This window comes from Patagioenas fasciata, chromosome 24, assembly GCF_037038585.1.
Source record: "Patagioenas fasciata isolate bPatFas1 chromosome 24, bPatFas1.hap1, whole genome shotgun sequence".
Lineage (NCBI taxonomy): Eukaryota > Metazoa > Chordata > Aves > Columbiformes > Columbidae > Patagioenas > Patagioenas fasciata.
Genome location: NC_092543.1, coordinates 8,132,045 through 8,145,440, shown reverse-complemented (window position 1 = coordinate 8,145,440; position 13,396 = coordinate 8,132,045). Strand labels below are relative to the sequence as shown.

The 13,396-nt window shown below is 62.9% G+C and overlaps 4 protein-coding genes across 9 annotated transcripts; 1 reads left to right on the top strand and 3 right to left on the bottom strand.

Annotated features, from left to right (window-relative positions):
* Positions 1-29: 29 nt before the first annotated feature.
* Positions 30-6,221, bottom strand: ARCN1 (archain 1). Of its 2 annotated transcripts, none has more exons than XM_065855506.2 (10): positions 6,124-6,221; positions 5,194-5,457; positions 4,367-4,546; positions 3,936-4,141; positions 3,651-3,812; positions 3,247-3,412; positions 2,277-2,424; positions 1,953-2,061; positions 1,624-1,828; positions 30-1,534 (listed from the first exon to the last, which is right to left on the bottom strand). In XM_065855506.2, exons 1-10 carry the CDS (start codon positions 6,124-6,126, stop codon positions 1,445-1,447), a joined length of 1,533 nt encoding a protein of 510 aa, XP_065711578.1. In that variant the 5' UTR covers positions 6,127-6,221; the 3' UTR covers positions 30-1,444. The 2 variants fall into 2 exon arrangements, with proteins under 2 accessions (XP_065711578.1, XP_071654815.1); XM_071798714.1 differs by lacking the exon at positions 6,124-6,221 and adding an exon at positions 5,656-5,961.
* Positions 6,222-6,284: 63 nt separating this feature from the next.
* On the top strand, positions 6,285-9,866 carry IFT46 (intraflagellar transport 46). 4 transcript variants are annotated; one of them, XM_071798838.1, is made up of 11 exons: positions 6,285-6,354; positions 6,421-6,609; positions 6,692-6,837; positions 7,288-7,362; positions 7,475-7,568; positions 7,669-7,797; positions 8,217-8,335; positions 8,628-8,694; positions 8,903-8,963; positions 9,113-9,198; positions 9,537-9,866. In XM_071798838.1, the coding sequence occupies exons 1-11, from the start codon at positions 6,331-6,333 to the stop codon at positions 9,630-9,632; spliced, it is 1,086 nt and encodes a 361-aa protein (XP_071654939.1). In that variant the 5' UTR covers positions 6,285-6,330; the 3' UTR covers positions 9,633-9,866. The 4 variants fall into 4 exon arrangements, with proteins under 4 accessions (XP_071654939.1, XP_065711735.1, XP_071654940.1 ...); XM_065855663.2 differs by having other exon boundaries at positions 8,214-8,335; XM_071798839.1 differs by lacking the exon at positions 6,421-6,609 and having other exon boundaries at positions 6,316-6,354; positions 8,214-8,335.
* Positions 7,257-12,377, bottom strand: TMEM25 (transmembrane protein 25). The gene is made up of 6 exons (XM_071798837.1): positions 11,903-12,377; positions 11,543-11,821; positions 10,983-11,333; positions 10,488-10,911; positions 10,274-10,382; positions 7,257-8,110 (listed from the first exon to the last, which is right to left on the bottom strand). The coding sequence occupies exons 1-6, from the start codon at positions 11,982-11,984 to the stop codon at positions 8,036-8,038; spliced, it is 1,320 nt and encodes a 439-aa protein (XP_071654938.1). The 5' UTR covers positions 11,985-12,377; the 3' UTR covers positions 7,257-8,035.
* Positions 12,378-12,458: 81 nt separating this feature from the next.
* On the bottom strand, positions 12,459-13,368 carry TTC36 (tetratricopeptide repeat domain 36). 2 transcript variants are annotated; one of them, XM_065855785.2, is made up of 3 exons: positions 13,214-13,367; positions 12,923-13,111; positions 12,459-12,842 (listed from the first exon to the last, which is right to left on the bottom strand). In XM_065855785.2, the coding sequence occupies exons 1-3, from the start codon at positions 13,323-13,325 to the stop codon at positions 12,574-12,576; spliced, it is 570 nt and encodes a 189-aa protein (XP_065711857.1). In that variant the 5' UTR covers positions 13,326-13,367; the 3' UTR covers positions 12,459-12,573. The 2 variants fall into 2 exon arrangements, with proteins under 2 accessions (XP_065711857.1, XP_065711856.1); XM_065855784.2 differs by having other exon boundaries at positions 12,923-13,368.
* Between the last annotated feature and the right edge of the window lie 28 nt (positions 13,369-13,396).

Below are 13,396 nucleotides of genomic sequence, written 5' to 3'. Positions count from 1 at the left end.
CCCTGCACAGCCCGGGAGCCTCAGCCAGGTCCTTTCCCAACAGGCTTTATTTGATTACAGACGCGGATCTCCGGGTACACTGGAATGTGCTCTATCCCTAGGCCAGGAGCGCACAGGGTTACAAAAAGGGGGGCATCTCAGCTCGGTGTAAATGTCACCATTCCACAAATTTAAGGAAAAAAAAAAAAAGCTCCTTGGGTGCTTGAACTAACCTCGACCCCATTTTAAAATCGTACAGACAAGCAACTCCCAAACATGACCGAGTTAATTAACAGCATCTGTCACCTACCGGCCAGGGAAGGGCCCATCTCCTGGCCCATCTCCCTCGGTGCTGCTGACGGGAGAGGCTGCAAACTGCCTTGGCAGAGGAGCTGCGGGGAGCGAGAAGGGCTCTGGGGACTTCAATACAGGCTTCTAGGGCGTTCTCAGGAGCTCAGCAGCAGGAGAGCTCGCTGGCGGCCAGTGAAGCCGTTAGAGACAAGCTCCGAGGCCCACAGGTGAGACGAGTTTGGAGGGAGCTCGGGTCCGCGCGGTGCGGGAGGAGGAACAGCCCTGGGACAGCGCACACCACAGCGGCGCTGCCCATGCTCGCATCAGCCCAGGTCTTCTGCAAACCAGCGCTTCCTTCTCCTGCGTCCCCAAGAGCTGAGAAAACACCCATTTGGGACAGGTCCCCACGCACAGGCTCAGTAACCATCTCCACAGCTGCTCGCACCACAGCAGGCAAAGCCTTCAGCCTCCCCACACAAAGGACATACAGCTGGTTCTAACCTCATTAAACTGGCCCCAAACCTGGCCCAAGATCAGCTGTGCAGACAGCGAGCCCACGCACAGGACAGGCGCTCTGGACGCTCGCCCTGTGCCGCACGGTCACTGTGCCACGGTGACAGCAGGAACCGCGCGGGGATGAGGGAGCAAAGCCCCGAGTCCCTCCTCCCACCCCCGCCTTTGAAACCGCGTCCAGCCGCTCTGCGTTCACCCAGGGAAGGGGCTGGAGCAGCCGGTGCCCCCGCGCGCCGGATCGTAACACCAACAGAAACCAGAGCTGAAGCCCGAGGAGAAATTAAACTGGCAGCACCAAGAAGGGGACAGCGTGCGACGCTTCCAAAAGGATGAGAACGATGTCTGGTGGGCTCTGGGCCCAAGCTCTGGTCGTCTTCGCGGAGAAGGGGATGCGTCGAACCCGGGTTCTCTATGGAGATCTTGCTTTTTTGCCGGCTGGTCAAAATCTGCCAAAGGAGTTTGTGGCCTTTCCCCCAGAGCATGGCGATTCTCTGCCACAAGTGTCTGTGACGCAGGGACGCTGCACTCGGCAGACAGAGCCACGCGTCGGAGCAGAGAGGGGGCTGCAGCCTTCCCCACATTCAGAATAAACTTCGGCCTCTTTTTTTTTTCTTTTTGTTAATTTAAAAATTTCTTCCTTTGCGATTCCCCACGGCTGGCATTACAGGATTTCGTACTTGTCCACCAGGAAGGTGGTTTCGGTGGAAAACCTCACAGGGCTGTTCCCGTCTACCTGGGTCACTTTGGTAACCTGCAGAGACAACAGGCAGAGTCAGTTCGGCACCATCCGACGCCACGGCCGCCACGACGACAGCACCGACCCAGCGCTTCCACCCGTACCTGGATGTTACAGTAGTTCTTTTTGGAGACGAAGGAGACGTGCACTGGGAAGAAGTCGTTTGGCTGCCCCGTTATGTTGAACTCCAGGCTGCCGCTCTTGTTTTTGGCATCTATCACTGGCAGGCACCACTCGAGGAGGTTTCTCCGGCCATCGTGGCGATACTCACCGTCAATCTCCCCAATCACCGGGGCACCGACACCAGACCTAGAGCAACGAGAAGCCACGAGAGCTTCACTGCACTGAGCTAAGGCAAAGCAGAGCAGGGAAGGAGCCGGTGGGATCCAAGCTGGCACTCGTTAGTGCTGCCTGGACGAGGAGCATTACTCACGGCAAGGGGATGGTGATGATCACGTCGTTCAGCTCCAGGCTCTCCTCCTGCAACTCGTACTCGATGTTGACATCGCAACTGTTCCCGCTCTCCGAGGGCCAGCAGTTAACTGTGGGCACAGAAACAGCCTGCTGAGCTACACGGGTTTCCTGCACAGAGCTCCCAAAAGCCGATGCGCTTTGAGAAGCGCAGCAGAGTCATCCCCAAGACACCCGGAGTTTGAGAAAAGATTTTTGTTCGCTTCAAGGTGCCCCACTCCCGGTATTCCCGCTGCAAGATGAGCAGGGGGCTGCTCCACGCAGCCCAACGCGCACTTGCACTCACTGGTGAGCGGGATGAAGGACTCCTCGGTGGTCTGCAGCCTCCACTTGAGCACGCCGACGTCACTGTTGATGGGGAATGACTTCTCCGGGTTCTTCAGGCCGATCTGCGACTCTGCGGTGAACAGCTTCTTGTCCACGTTGGGGTGAGTCTGCAAGGGGAACACAGGCCCAGGCTTGTAACCACTGCACCAGGCTGCAGCAACGCACGTCCCGCGCTGAGACCTACACAACAACCATAACAACCCCGAAAACCTCAAGGACCGTCCTCAAGACCCAGACTGGCCGTTTCTCCTGAAGAAAAAAATAACCTAATGATGCTGGGAAGCACACCCTGAAACCACAAAAACACCACTTCCCTCAGCAACCGTAACGCATCTGTGCATCAGGAGCCAAAGTCGATTTAAATATGGAGGAGGGGGCAAAAAAGCATATCGAAGCAGCACAATCTCGAGGGATCAAGAAGGGCACACCAACAGAGAGGGAAGAACAGGAGGACGGAGCTATAAGAACCTCCCACGCCACTGCTGCTGACTGCCACCAAAGGCTCCAGCTCCAGGAACTGTCTCAGAGGCAGCAGCGACAAGGACACAAGTGACCCCGTGAGGAAACTGCTTTCTAGACAATAAACCGATTTCTCCTTGGCACAGGAACTGAATTCTTGTGCTCCTGCTCAACAACTACAGCTCACACCATACAAACGAGCCCCAAGTGACACGCCTGACAGACTGGGCTGCTGCACAGCCCAGGTGAGCTCAGCCGGCACGCCAACGCGTTACCGCGCAGATAAAGCGCCTGGGGCAGGACGGGAAGGGCACGAGAGCCGATTTCTCAAGTGAACTTCAATCTCTTGAGTGTGAGCTGGCCCTGCATGTGCTGCAGCGACCACTCCCATTTCAGCGCGTTTGCTGACAGGGCTGGGACAGGAACACAGCAAAAGCACCTTTGACAGCACGGACACAAACGGGCTTCACCTGCAGCTGCACGCCCCTCTTGTCTTCATTTTCTACGTGCAGGCGAATCCGGGCAAACTTCTCATCAGAAATGTGCAGCATGATCATGCCGTGCAGCTCCATGTTCTGCAGCCCTCCATCTCGGCCGCAAGTCAGGGAAATTTTCTCCTCTATTTTCATATGCACGCTAGACAGACAGAAAAAACAGGGTGAGTATCTCAAGTCCTCCACTTGGCATCTCACAAATTAGCAATCGGCTCTTTGGCTGCTGTACTTTCCAAGATTTTGCCCACTAGCTTTAAAAATCAACAAGCTGAACGAGCACAGAAGACCCAAACAGCAGGAAAAAAGCCTGTTCTGACAACTAAAAACGAAGCAACGTGTGTTGCCAAGAGAGCTGCTTCCAGAGCAAGGGCATTACCCACCTCTCCATGTTAACAGGAGGAGCGAGAACCTTGGCCACCTCCGTTGAGCGCTTGCCTACGGCAGTCATGATGTTTTCTCCTTCTGATTTCAGCTTGTCCACGAAGTTGTCCACCTCCTTCCCCTTGGCGCCGAGTTTCAAGGCTTTACTGGGACCTGAAGGCCTAAACAAGAGGCATGAAAACTCCAAGTCAGCTCACGGCAACAGATCCCTCCTCCCTTGGTTCTCTCAGCGCTGTAACCCCAGGATCCTGACCACGCAGCCTGTTTGCTCCCAACACACCCACCTGGCGGGCGCCGGTGCCACCTTGGGCTTCTCCGTTTCCACGATGGTCTCGGTGATCATGGTGGCCGCGGTGCTGCCGGACATGGCCGAGCTGCCGAAGCCGCCGAACCCGGGCGCCTTTTTGCCCTGCCTCTCCGCGTCCCGCCTGGCCTGCTGCAGCTCCTTGGCTTTGCGGCGCATCTCGGCTTTTGCTTCGCGTTCCTGCGTCTGAAGGAAGAGACAAGAGGCCAACAGAGCTTCACGCTCTCGGTCTCGCTCTGCACAGGAACTAAACATGTTTGCTTATAAATCCCTTGCACGGAAAAACGCAACAAGAGATGGGGGCTTAATTTACAGAAACACTGAATAATTTTATGCCCCCTATAAAACCACAGGAAAGCCGTCATACGAAACCAGCAGCGTTTCCCAGACAGGGCAGCAGCCAGCGCTCACCTCTCGGACGGCGCGGAACACCTTCTCCTCGTGCGAGTCCATCTCGGTGAAGGTCCGAATTTGCGCCAGGTTGACGTTCTCACGGTAGCCCAGGGCAACGATTTCATCGAAGGCAAAGATCAGGTCAAAGCAGTGCTCCGAGATCTCGTTCTCCTCCAGAGCCCGACAGTATTCGGGGATCTAGGCAGGGGAGAGCATTTTACAGCGGTATCCATACACAAGACTGTGCAAACGTTTTCTTTCTGCTGTTCCCAGACCCCAGCTGCGCTGGACCCTCCACCAGGGCAGCGCTCCACTGAGCTGCTTCTCACAGCTTTATGTTGCTGATAAGCAAAAAGATGAAGTTTTGCTGTCATTAGTTTTTCTACACTAAAATAATTACACAACCTCTTAGGTTAATTGTGATGCTAACTCAGAGGACACTGAACACACTGAGGAAAGTGTGTTCCTGAATATCCTTCACTTGCATGAAAACCACTGGAGTAACTCGCTGCTCAGATAAAGTACCACTGTACTTGTAACAGTCAAATACTCTAATATCACCTTATTTTTAGAAGAATCATGGGCGTTGGCTTAAGAATACAGAGTACATTTACTGCTATAGTTACAACATCCGCGCTTTAGTCTCACTGGGTGAAACGTAATCAATGATTTTTTACATGTAATTCAAAAACACCACATAAACTCCCGAGCTGATGCCCAGGTCAGGAAGCGGCTCTGGGAAACCAAGCTGCCAGGTGGCAGCAGCCAGCGCTTCAGCGCCGGGTTCCTCCTAACGCCGCTTCCTCAGGCCGTGCGCGAACCCGCGCTGGGCGCTGGCTCCTCACCACTCTGGAGAAGAGCCGGAGCGTCTCCAGGTCCTCCAGGATGTTGCTGTTCTTGGTGGTGATGAGCACCATGTAGAGCTTCTCCATGGGCTGGTAGACGTAGCGTACGCTCTCGGTCTCCACGAACGTGTGCTGCTTGCCCGTGTTCATGAGCTTGGGGAAGGCGGCCAGCAGCCCCTCGATGCGGGTGCGCGTCATCTCCACGAACTGCCGCGACACGATGGCCTTGCCCGCCTTGGTGCAGACGGCCGCTGCCAACAGCACCTGCGGGCGGCAGCGAGGGCGGCTGAGCGCCGCCTTTCACACACCGAGCGCAGCGAGTCCCCCCAGATGCGCCAGGGGAGGCTTGGGGGTCCTGAGTTTTCGGTCAGTGTGGCCCCAGTTGACAACTAAATGTGGGAATGTTGTAAAATCCAACCCTTCTCCCCAGTGCCATGTTTACGGTGAACAAAATATTGGCACCTGTATTAATGAGAGCCCGTGAATGGCTCCTCTGGACATCTCAGCTATCGCGCCGGCGTTAACCAGGTAGCGAGGCACCTGCCAGGCTGTCTTCCCGTCCCCTCAGACCACGGAGCCCTCGCGTCGCTCCCTCACGGCTCGGCTGCTCAGGCGGCTCCGCCGGGCTGCGGCGGCTCCTGCTGCTCGAGCCCCCACCACTGCTGCTCGCAGCTCGGGCCGGGAGGCAGCGCTGGGCACGGCGCACGGGCCGGTTCCCGGTCCCGCCTCGGCCCGGTGTCCGGGACGCCCCGTCCCCGCCCGTTAACTCCGCTCCAGCCGCCCGGCGCCTCCTGCCCGGCCCCGGCCCAGCCCCGACCGGCGGATCCTGTTCCCGGCCCGGCCCCGCCAGGCCCGGAGAGCCGCGCCGCCTGCGCCCGGGCCTGCCCAGCGGGGAGCGCCGCGCCCGGCCCCGCCGAACCCCGCGCTCACCATGGCGGCGGCTCCGCTCCCGCTCGCTCCGCGGCCCTCGGGGACCCCACAAGATGGCGGCGCCGGAGCCACGTCCCCAGCCGGAAGCGGCGCCACGCACGGCGCGCGGGGCGGGGCCGGCGGCTCCGCCCTCCCGCCAGAAGGCGCGGCCGGGGCCCAGCGGAGGGCGCGTTGCCATGGCGACGGCGGAGCGGCGGGCGGGGCGGCATGGCGGCGCGGCGGGCGCCGGAGGTGAGCGGGCCGCGGGGGGCCGGGCCGGACCGGGTTGCCGCCTCCTCACCGCGCCGCTCTCCGCAGCCCCGCCTGGTCCACAACCAGCCGTACGACGAGAGCCTGGATCTGCCGGAGGCCGACGAGGCGGGCGGCGCGGCGGAGAGGTCACGCTCGCCGCGGGCAGGGGGCGCGGACCAGGCCCGGGACTCCCGCCGGCCGGGGCTGCTCGGGGCGGGCGAGCGCAGCAGCGACGAGGAGGGCGGCGGCGGCACGGTGGGTGAGGCGGCCCGCGGGGCCCGGCCCGGCCCGGCCCGGCCCGGCCCGGCCACCCGGTGACCCGGCCCCTGTGGCCCAGGCGGATCCCCGCGCCCGCTCCGCGCCCCCCGGCGCTCTCAGCGAGGACGATGACGATGACGATGACTCGGAGGAGGACTCGGAGGAGGATTCCTCGGAAAGCGACTCGGAGGAGGACTCGCAGGAGCGCGGGGCCGCTCTGGACGGGTGAGCGGCGGAACCGGCGTTACCAGCGCTCCGGTACCAGCCTTCGCCTCTGCCCCGGCTGCCACTCCGTGGCCAGGAACGAGCAGGAACATCTCAAACCCATCGGTTATCTGATAATCCTCCTCCTCTCATGCTCTTCTCAACCCCAAACCGTTTCTAACCCCCCGATGATGTCCTAACATGCGCCTCCGTGCCGATCCCAGCTTTGACATCCCCTGCGCCACCTTTACAATCTCGAGCAGCTGCCCCTCGCTCCAGTGCCGGTTTTGGCCAGGATGCCCAGGGCAAACCGCGGCCCGTACCCTAGGATGCCCAGGGCAAAACCCGCGGTGGGTTTTTAAGGGCTCACGGCGCAGCCTCTCTGCTTCCTCCGCGGCTGGGGCCCAGTTCCTGCTGCGACAGAACCCACCACACGTTGATCTTCTCCCACGTTTCTCTTCCTCTCTTTAGTGACTTTGATCTAGCAGACTACGACTACCTGCCCGTACCTTCAGAAATCAAAGAACTCTTTGAATACATCAAGAGGTGAGCTGAAGGGGTTTTAGCCCACCCTTGGCTCTCCTTTGCCCCGTCGCTGTGGAAGGTCTGCAGGACAGCGTGCAGTCACCCACGGCGGGTCCTTGGGTTTTTTTTCCAGGTACACTCCCAAAACGATTGAGATTGAGCACAAACTGCAGCCTTTCATCCCGGACTATATTCCTGCGGTTGGAGACATCGACGCGTTCCTGAAGGTGCGATTGCTGCAGACGCCGCTGTCCCTGCAGCCACAGCAGCGCGAGGGGCCCTGAGGCTTCAGCGGGGGGTTGGCCCGGGGTCTGCCCTTCTCTGCAGGTGCCCCGTCCCGACGGGAGGCCGGACAACCTGGGGCTGCTGGTGCTGGACGAGCCCTCGACCAAGCAGTCGGACCCCACCGTGCTGGCCCTGTGGCTGACGGAGAACTCCAGGCAACACAACGTCACCGTGAGTGGGCACTCGTGTGCTGGCTGCGGCACAAACATTGCGTTTTGCTCTTCATTTTGTGCGCGCGACTGCAGTGCTACAGCACAAGGGGTAACTTGGCTTTGAGAGCAGAAAACACCGACCTTATTCTTTAAGCTGCCCCTTTGAACTGCAGCGGATCCAAGCCTTGCTTCAGGCCGGTCTTGGTGCAGACTTTGGATCCGGTTCCTTCAGGTGAAGCTTTGTTTCCTCGTGGTGGTCAGGACCTGCTTTTACTCGGCGTTTTGTTTCCCAGCTGCTCTTCTCTCTGCAGAAATCGGTTGGCACAGTGCAACTAGGAAAGAGGAAACGCGTCATTAATCGGGAGCGGACACAGGGTTCGCAAAAAAGCCCCAAAACAGCGCGAGGTGCTCCCGGGTTTATCTTTCTGTTTTTAGCAGCAGATAAAAGTGAAGAGCTTGGAGAACGCAGAGAAGAACCCCAAAGCCATCGAGAGCTGGATTGAGAGCATCAACGAGCTGCACCGCTGCAAACCTCCCGCCACGGTGCATTACAGCAGGTGAGCGCCAGCCCGCTCTGCCTTGCGCACGCTGCGTTAGCTCAGACCAGCAGGAGCAAAGCCCCGGAGCGCCAAGTAAAACCATCAAAACCCCTTCTGGAGGGAGAAGACAAGCTGATTTCTGGGGCAGGATGCTCTGTTTCCCTCTGCTCTTCTCTTTCCTGATGCCAGCGGGTTAGTTTCACAGCTGGCACACTGAGGCTTGACCGTCCCATTTGCAGCGCTCTGGCAGCACGAACCCGTTTCCGTTGTGTGTGATCCCGAAGTTTATGCTTCTTTTCTTCCCTGGCAGGCCCATGCCCGACATCGAGAGCCTCATGCAGGAATGGTCACCGGAGTTTGAGGAGCTCTTGGGCAAGGTGCGTTGTCTGAGCGGGGAGCAGTTGGAAACGTCTTCCGTGAAGCGGGGTCCCTGCTCCGCCGCGAGCTCCTCGCCCGCAGCCCCGCCAGGGTTGCTCCTGCTCACGCGTCTCCTTCGCTGAGACGGGGAGCACCCTGACACCCGAATTCGCGGCCCCTGCGCTCAGCCTGGCGCGGGCGCGGTGCTGACGGCCCCGTCTGCTCCAGGTCAGCCTCCCGAGCGCGGAGATGAGCTGCGGCCTGGCCGAGTATGTCGACATGGTCTGCGGTAAGCGGGGGCCGTGCTGTGGGGACGGTGCTGCGGGGACGGTGCTGCGGGGGCCGTGCTGCGGGGGCCGTGCTGCGGGGGCCGTGCTGCAGGCTGCAGTCACGCGGGGGTGCACCCGGACGCCCTCACGCTCCTACTCTCACCCGCAGCCGTCCTGGACATCCCTGTGCACAAGGGCCGGATCCAGCCCCTGCACGTCCTCTTCTCGCTCTACTCTGAGTTCAAGAACTCGCAGGTGAGCGGCTCCGGGCAGGAGGAGCTCCGGGCAAAGCTCCACTCCTGCGCCGGGCTTCCTGTGCCGCGGGGTTTGTAAAGGGCCGGTGGCCACGACAAAGGGCTCCAAAGAACATTTTCTGAGCTTTGCGTTGCCCCAGTGCCTCAGCACCACACAGGAGCCTCCAACGTGCCACGAGGCTGGGAGACCGCATTGTTTAACAGTCCATAAGCCAACAAGGCTTTTCCTGCCGCCGCCAGGGTGACCGCGGAGCTCACGCGGAGCAGACGCGGTGTGCTCAGACACCTGTGCTCTGGTGCACGGCGGTCGTGTCTGCGCTAACGAGTCTGTCCCTGCAGCACTTCAAGCCGCTGGCTGATGGGGAGAAAGGCCACAGCCCGCCATCCAACCCTCCCGTGCCGCCGGCAGACGCGGAGCTGTTGAGCTTTGCCTGAAGCTTCGCATTAAACCCCCCCATCCTTGATCGACGTCCGCTGCGGGACACCGAGATCTGCCTGGAGCAGCCTGTGTGGCGACACCGCGGTTCAGCAGCTGCCCTGGGTTTGCAGACACTGCTGAGATGTTCTGCGTTCCTAGAGTAGGACTTTACCCCTCACAGTTATTACTAATAACTCCCTTTTTGACTTGTCCCTAAGCGGTTCAGCATTAAACCAGAATTCCCAACACCAGGGTCCCTGTGCCGCAGATGCTGCAGCGCCGCGGCCCCTCGAGCACATGGCACAGGAGTGAGCTCTGTGCTCAGACACGGCGCTGGGCTCTGCCCGCTCTGTGCCCTGGTCTGGTCTGGGACCTCGAATCTCCTCTGCCCCTTTGCCCATTCTCAGGCTGCTGCCAAGGAGAAATAACTGGCGCGGCACCACACGGACGCTCGAGTGTTGTTTATTGCTGTTTGGCAGCCCTGCGGCCCGTGCTGCGCTGGCGCCCGCACCGCTGCGGTGGGGCGGGCAGGAAAGTTAATAGTCTTGTTTGTAAAGTGCAGGGGCTACATAAAAACACGCTGGGGCTGTTACTGCACAGCCGGGGGCTGGTGGGCGCCCGGCACCGCGGCTGCGCCTCTGCCGAGACGGGTCCGTACCTGGGCCGGGCCGCCCGGCTCGCGGGCGCCGCGCCTCACAGCCAGATCTCGTCGCTGCTCGCGCTGGGCACTTTGTAGATGCGCCCAGACGTGGGGAGCTGCACAAAACCTGCAGGACAAAGGGAACGCGCGGCTGTGACTCCGGGGCGGCCGCAGGTGCTGGTGTCCCCGCCACACAGCATTTTGGGTTGCTCGCCTGCTTGGGCCCTCTCACCGAGCACCAGGGAGTTCTGCAGCCCCAGCCGCGCGCTCTGCTCTTCCCCAGCACTCGCTCCCATGTCCCCAGGGGAAGCTGCGGGGGAGGAAAGGGGCAACATCAGGACGCATAGCCCCGCAGGTCCCTCTGCGCCGGCACCTCGAGGTCTCACCTCTGGGCTCCGGTGCGAGGTCGCTGAGGCGCAGGTCGGGGGGCAGGGACCGGCTCTGCCGGGGCAGATGTGTGTCCCCAGGGGGCTGGGAGCCGGAGCTGCGGCGCAGCGGGCTGCTCCCTCCCTCTGGCCCTGCACCTGGCACCGGCTTGGCGCGGCAGCACGCCAGCCCCGCCGCGCAGGAGCCCAGGGTCACCAGGGCGCTCAGCGCCACGGCTGCTCCCACGGCGACGCCCAGGAGGGGCAGCTCCACACGGGCATCCAGCAGACCTGCGCGGGCACCGGGGACCCTCAGCACCCTGCACGGGGCTCCTGCTCCGCGCCCACCCGGTGGGACCTACCTGTGGGCAGGAGGGAGGCGGTGGTGACACCCGCGGTGGTGACGCCCGCGGTGGTGACGCTCGCGGTGGTGACGCTCGCGGTGGTGATGCCCACGCTGTTGGCAGCACTGACAGAGAAGTTGGCGGCCGTGCTGCCGAGGTGCACGCGGAGGGAGTGGTTGGCCAGTCCCGGGTGGTGCGTGGTGCCCAGGAGGAGGAACTCAGAGGTGTTGGCCATCACTTGCCCATCTGGGGCCACCCATGTGATGCTGGCGGGCGGGTTGGCTCGCACCAGCACGAAGAGCAGCAGGAGGAGCCCGGTGCCCTCAGCCTCCTGGTAGCGGGCGTTTGCCTGCAGGATCTCCGGCTTATCTGAGCAACAAACGGGCAGTGAGACGGGTGGAGGGACGGGGGCAGCGCAGCCAGGAGCAGGATTTCTGTCCCCAGGAGCACACGACAGCCACATCTGCACAGGACTGGTGAAGCGCTGCCCTGCTCTGGCTGTGAGGGACATGGGTCAAAGTCCTGCTCGGAGCCCCACGCGCCCTCCCCGCGCCTCTGGCCGGTGCCGCAGACCTTACACTGCACGTTGAGGAGGACGGAGGCGTCACGCTTCTCCCCAGAGGCCACATCCATCAGGGAGCAGCTGAGCTGGCGGTCGCCGCGCCGGGCGGTGAGGGTGATGGTGCTGGTGGCGTTGGTGGCTGAACAGTTCGCCTCCTGCCTCTGGCTGTCGAGGTACCACAGAAGCGCAGCACCGTGGGCCGGCCGGGGGGCCCGGCAGGTGAAGCTGCGGCTCTCGCCCTCCCGCAGCGTGCACAGCGCCTGCCCGTCGATGGTGGGGCCCGGCTCCCCCAGCCCTGCCGGAGAGCCCGCAGCGGGTCAGCGCTGCAGCGGGCGCGGGTGCCAGAGCCGCATGCCAGACCCCAGCGCAGCCTCACCTGCCGAGCAGAGCGCGGGGAGGCCGAGCAGCAGCAGCTGGCGGGCAAGGGCAGCCCCCGGGCAGCCCCCGGGACACCCCATGGCACAACACCGCGCTCAGCACTACAAGAGAGGCAGCTGGAGCCGGGACACGGCGCTGTCCCCACGCTGGGCCCCCGGCGTCCCGGCAGGCAGCAGGGCCGGAGGGTGCGGCCAGGCTGCCCCTTACCTGCAGCATCGCTGCTGCTGCATCCAGCGCGGCCCGCAGTGCGGCTCCGCACGGGGCCCGGCGCGCAGGGCTGTGCAAGCGGCGCGGGGGCGGTCCCGGCACGGCCGCGAGCATCCCCGGCCCCGCAGCCGCCATCCCCGAGCGCCGGTGACGCGTGCGGCCGCGGTGGGTCCGTCCCGCCACCCTGGCGGCCCCGAGCGTGGCCAGAGACCCCCCGGACAGGGCAGGGATGGACATCCCTGTGCCCGCACCTCCCCTCCTCAGCTCCGCACCCTGCTCAGCCCATGGCCCGCGCACACGCGGGAATCGCACCGTAACCGGAGAAATGCCGCAAGCAGAGCCCGAGCACCAGAGACACAGGGAGGTTTATTGGGGGTGGAGCAGAGCCCAGACAAAGCCAAAGCGCCTCCGTGCTCCCCGTCCCCCGCTCGGCAGCCGGCGTCTGCCCGTCCCCTGCGCGCCTCACTCGCTGCCGGTACCGCTGGGGTTGCGCAGCCGCCCCAGCATCTGGCCGAGCATCTGGTTGCAGAGCGCGGAGTAGGGGTTGAGCAGCACCAGCTGCCGCCGGGCGAAGGCGCTGCCCAGCCGCGCCGCCTGCTCCCAGTCGCGCCGGGCGTCCTCCTGGCGCCCTTGCAGCCGGCGGATCAGCCCGCGCTGCACGAAGCTCTGGCAGGCGGCACGGCCGCGACCCCGGCTCAGGCGAACGGCCGTGTCCAGGTCCCGCAGGGCTCCTGGCCGGGACAGAGGGGTCAGGGGGTACCGAGAAGTGTCGCGGGACCGCCCGTGACCCAACCGGCACGGCGCCGCTCACCTGCCACGTCCCCGCACAGCCGCAGGGCCTGTGCGCGGTTGTTGTAGCCCGAGGCACGCTCGGGCAGCAGCCGGATGGCCTCACCAAACCGCTCCAGCGCCACGCTCACGTCCCCCGACTCGGCGGCAGAAACCCCCTGCAGCTCCAGCTCCCGGACCTGCTCCAGCAGCGCTGGTGCGAACGGCTCCACTGCAGCGGCACGAAGAGGAGCCCATGGCCACACCGCGACCCCCGGGAGCGGAACCCCCTCCCCTGCCCGCGTGTCCTGACACCAGCGCGGCGTCACCTCACCTTCGTCCTCCTGGGCGTCCTCCTGGTCCTGGTCCGGCCTGGGGAGGTCCCCGAGCGGGCTGTCGGGGTTGAGGATGGCGCGCAGCACGGCCCTGTCGTTCGCCGTGGCCATGGCGGCCTCTGCGCCGCGGCCCCGCTGGTTAATGTTCACCCGGCCGCGGCGCTCGGCCCGTCCTGACCGCG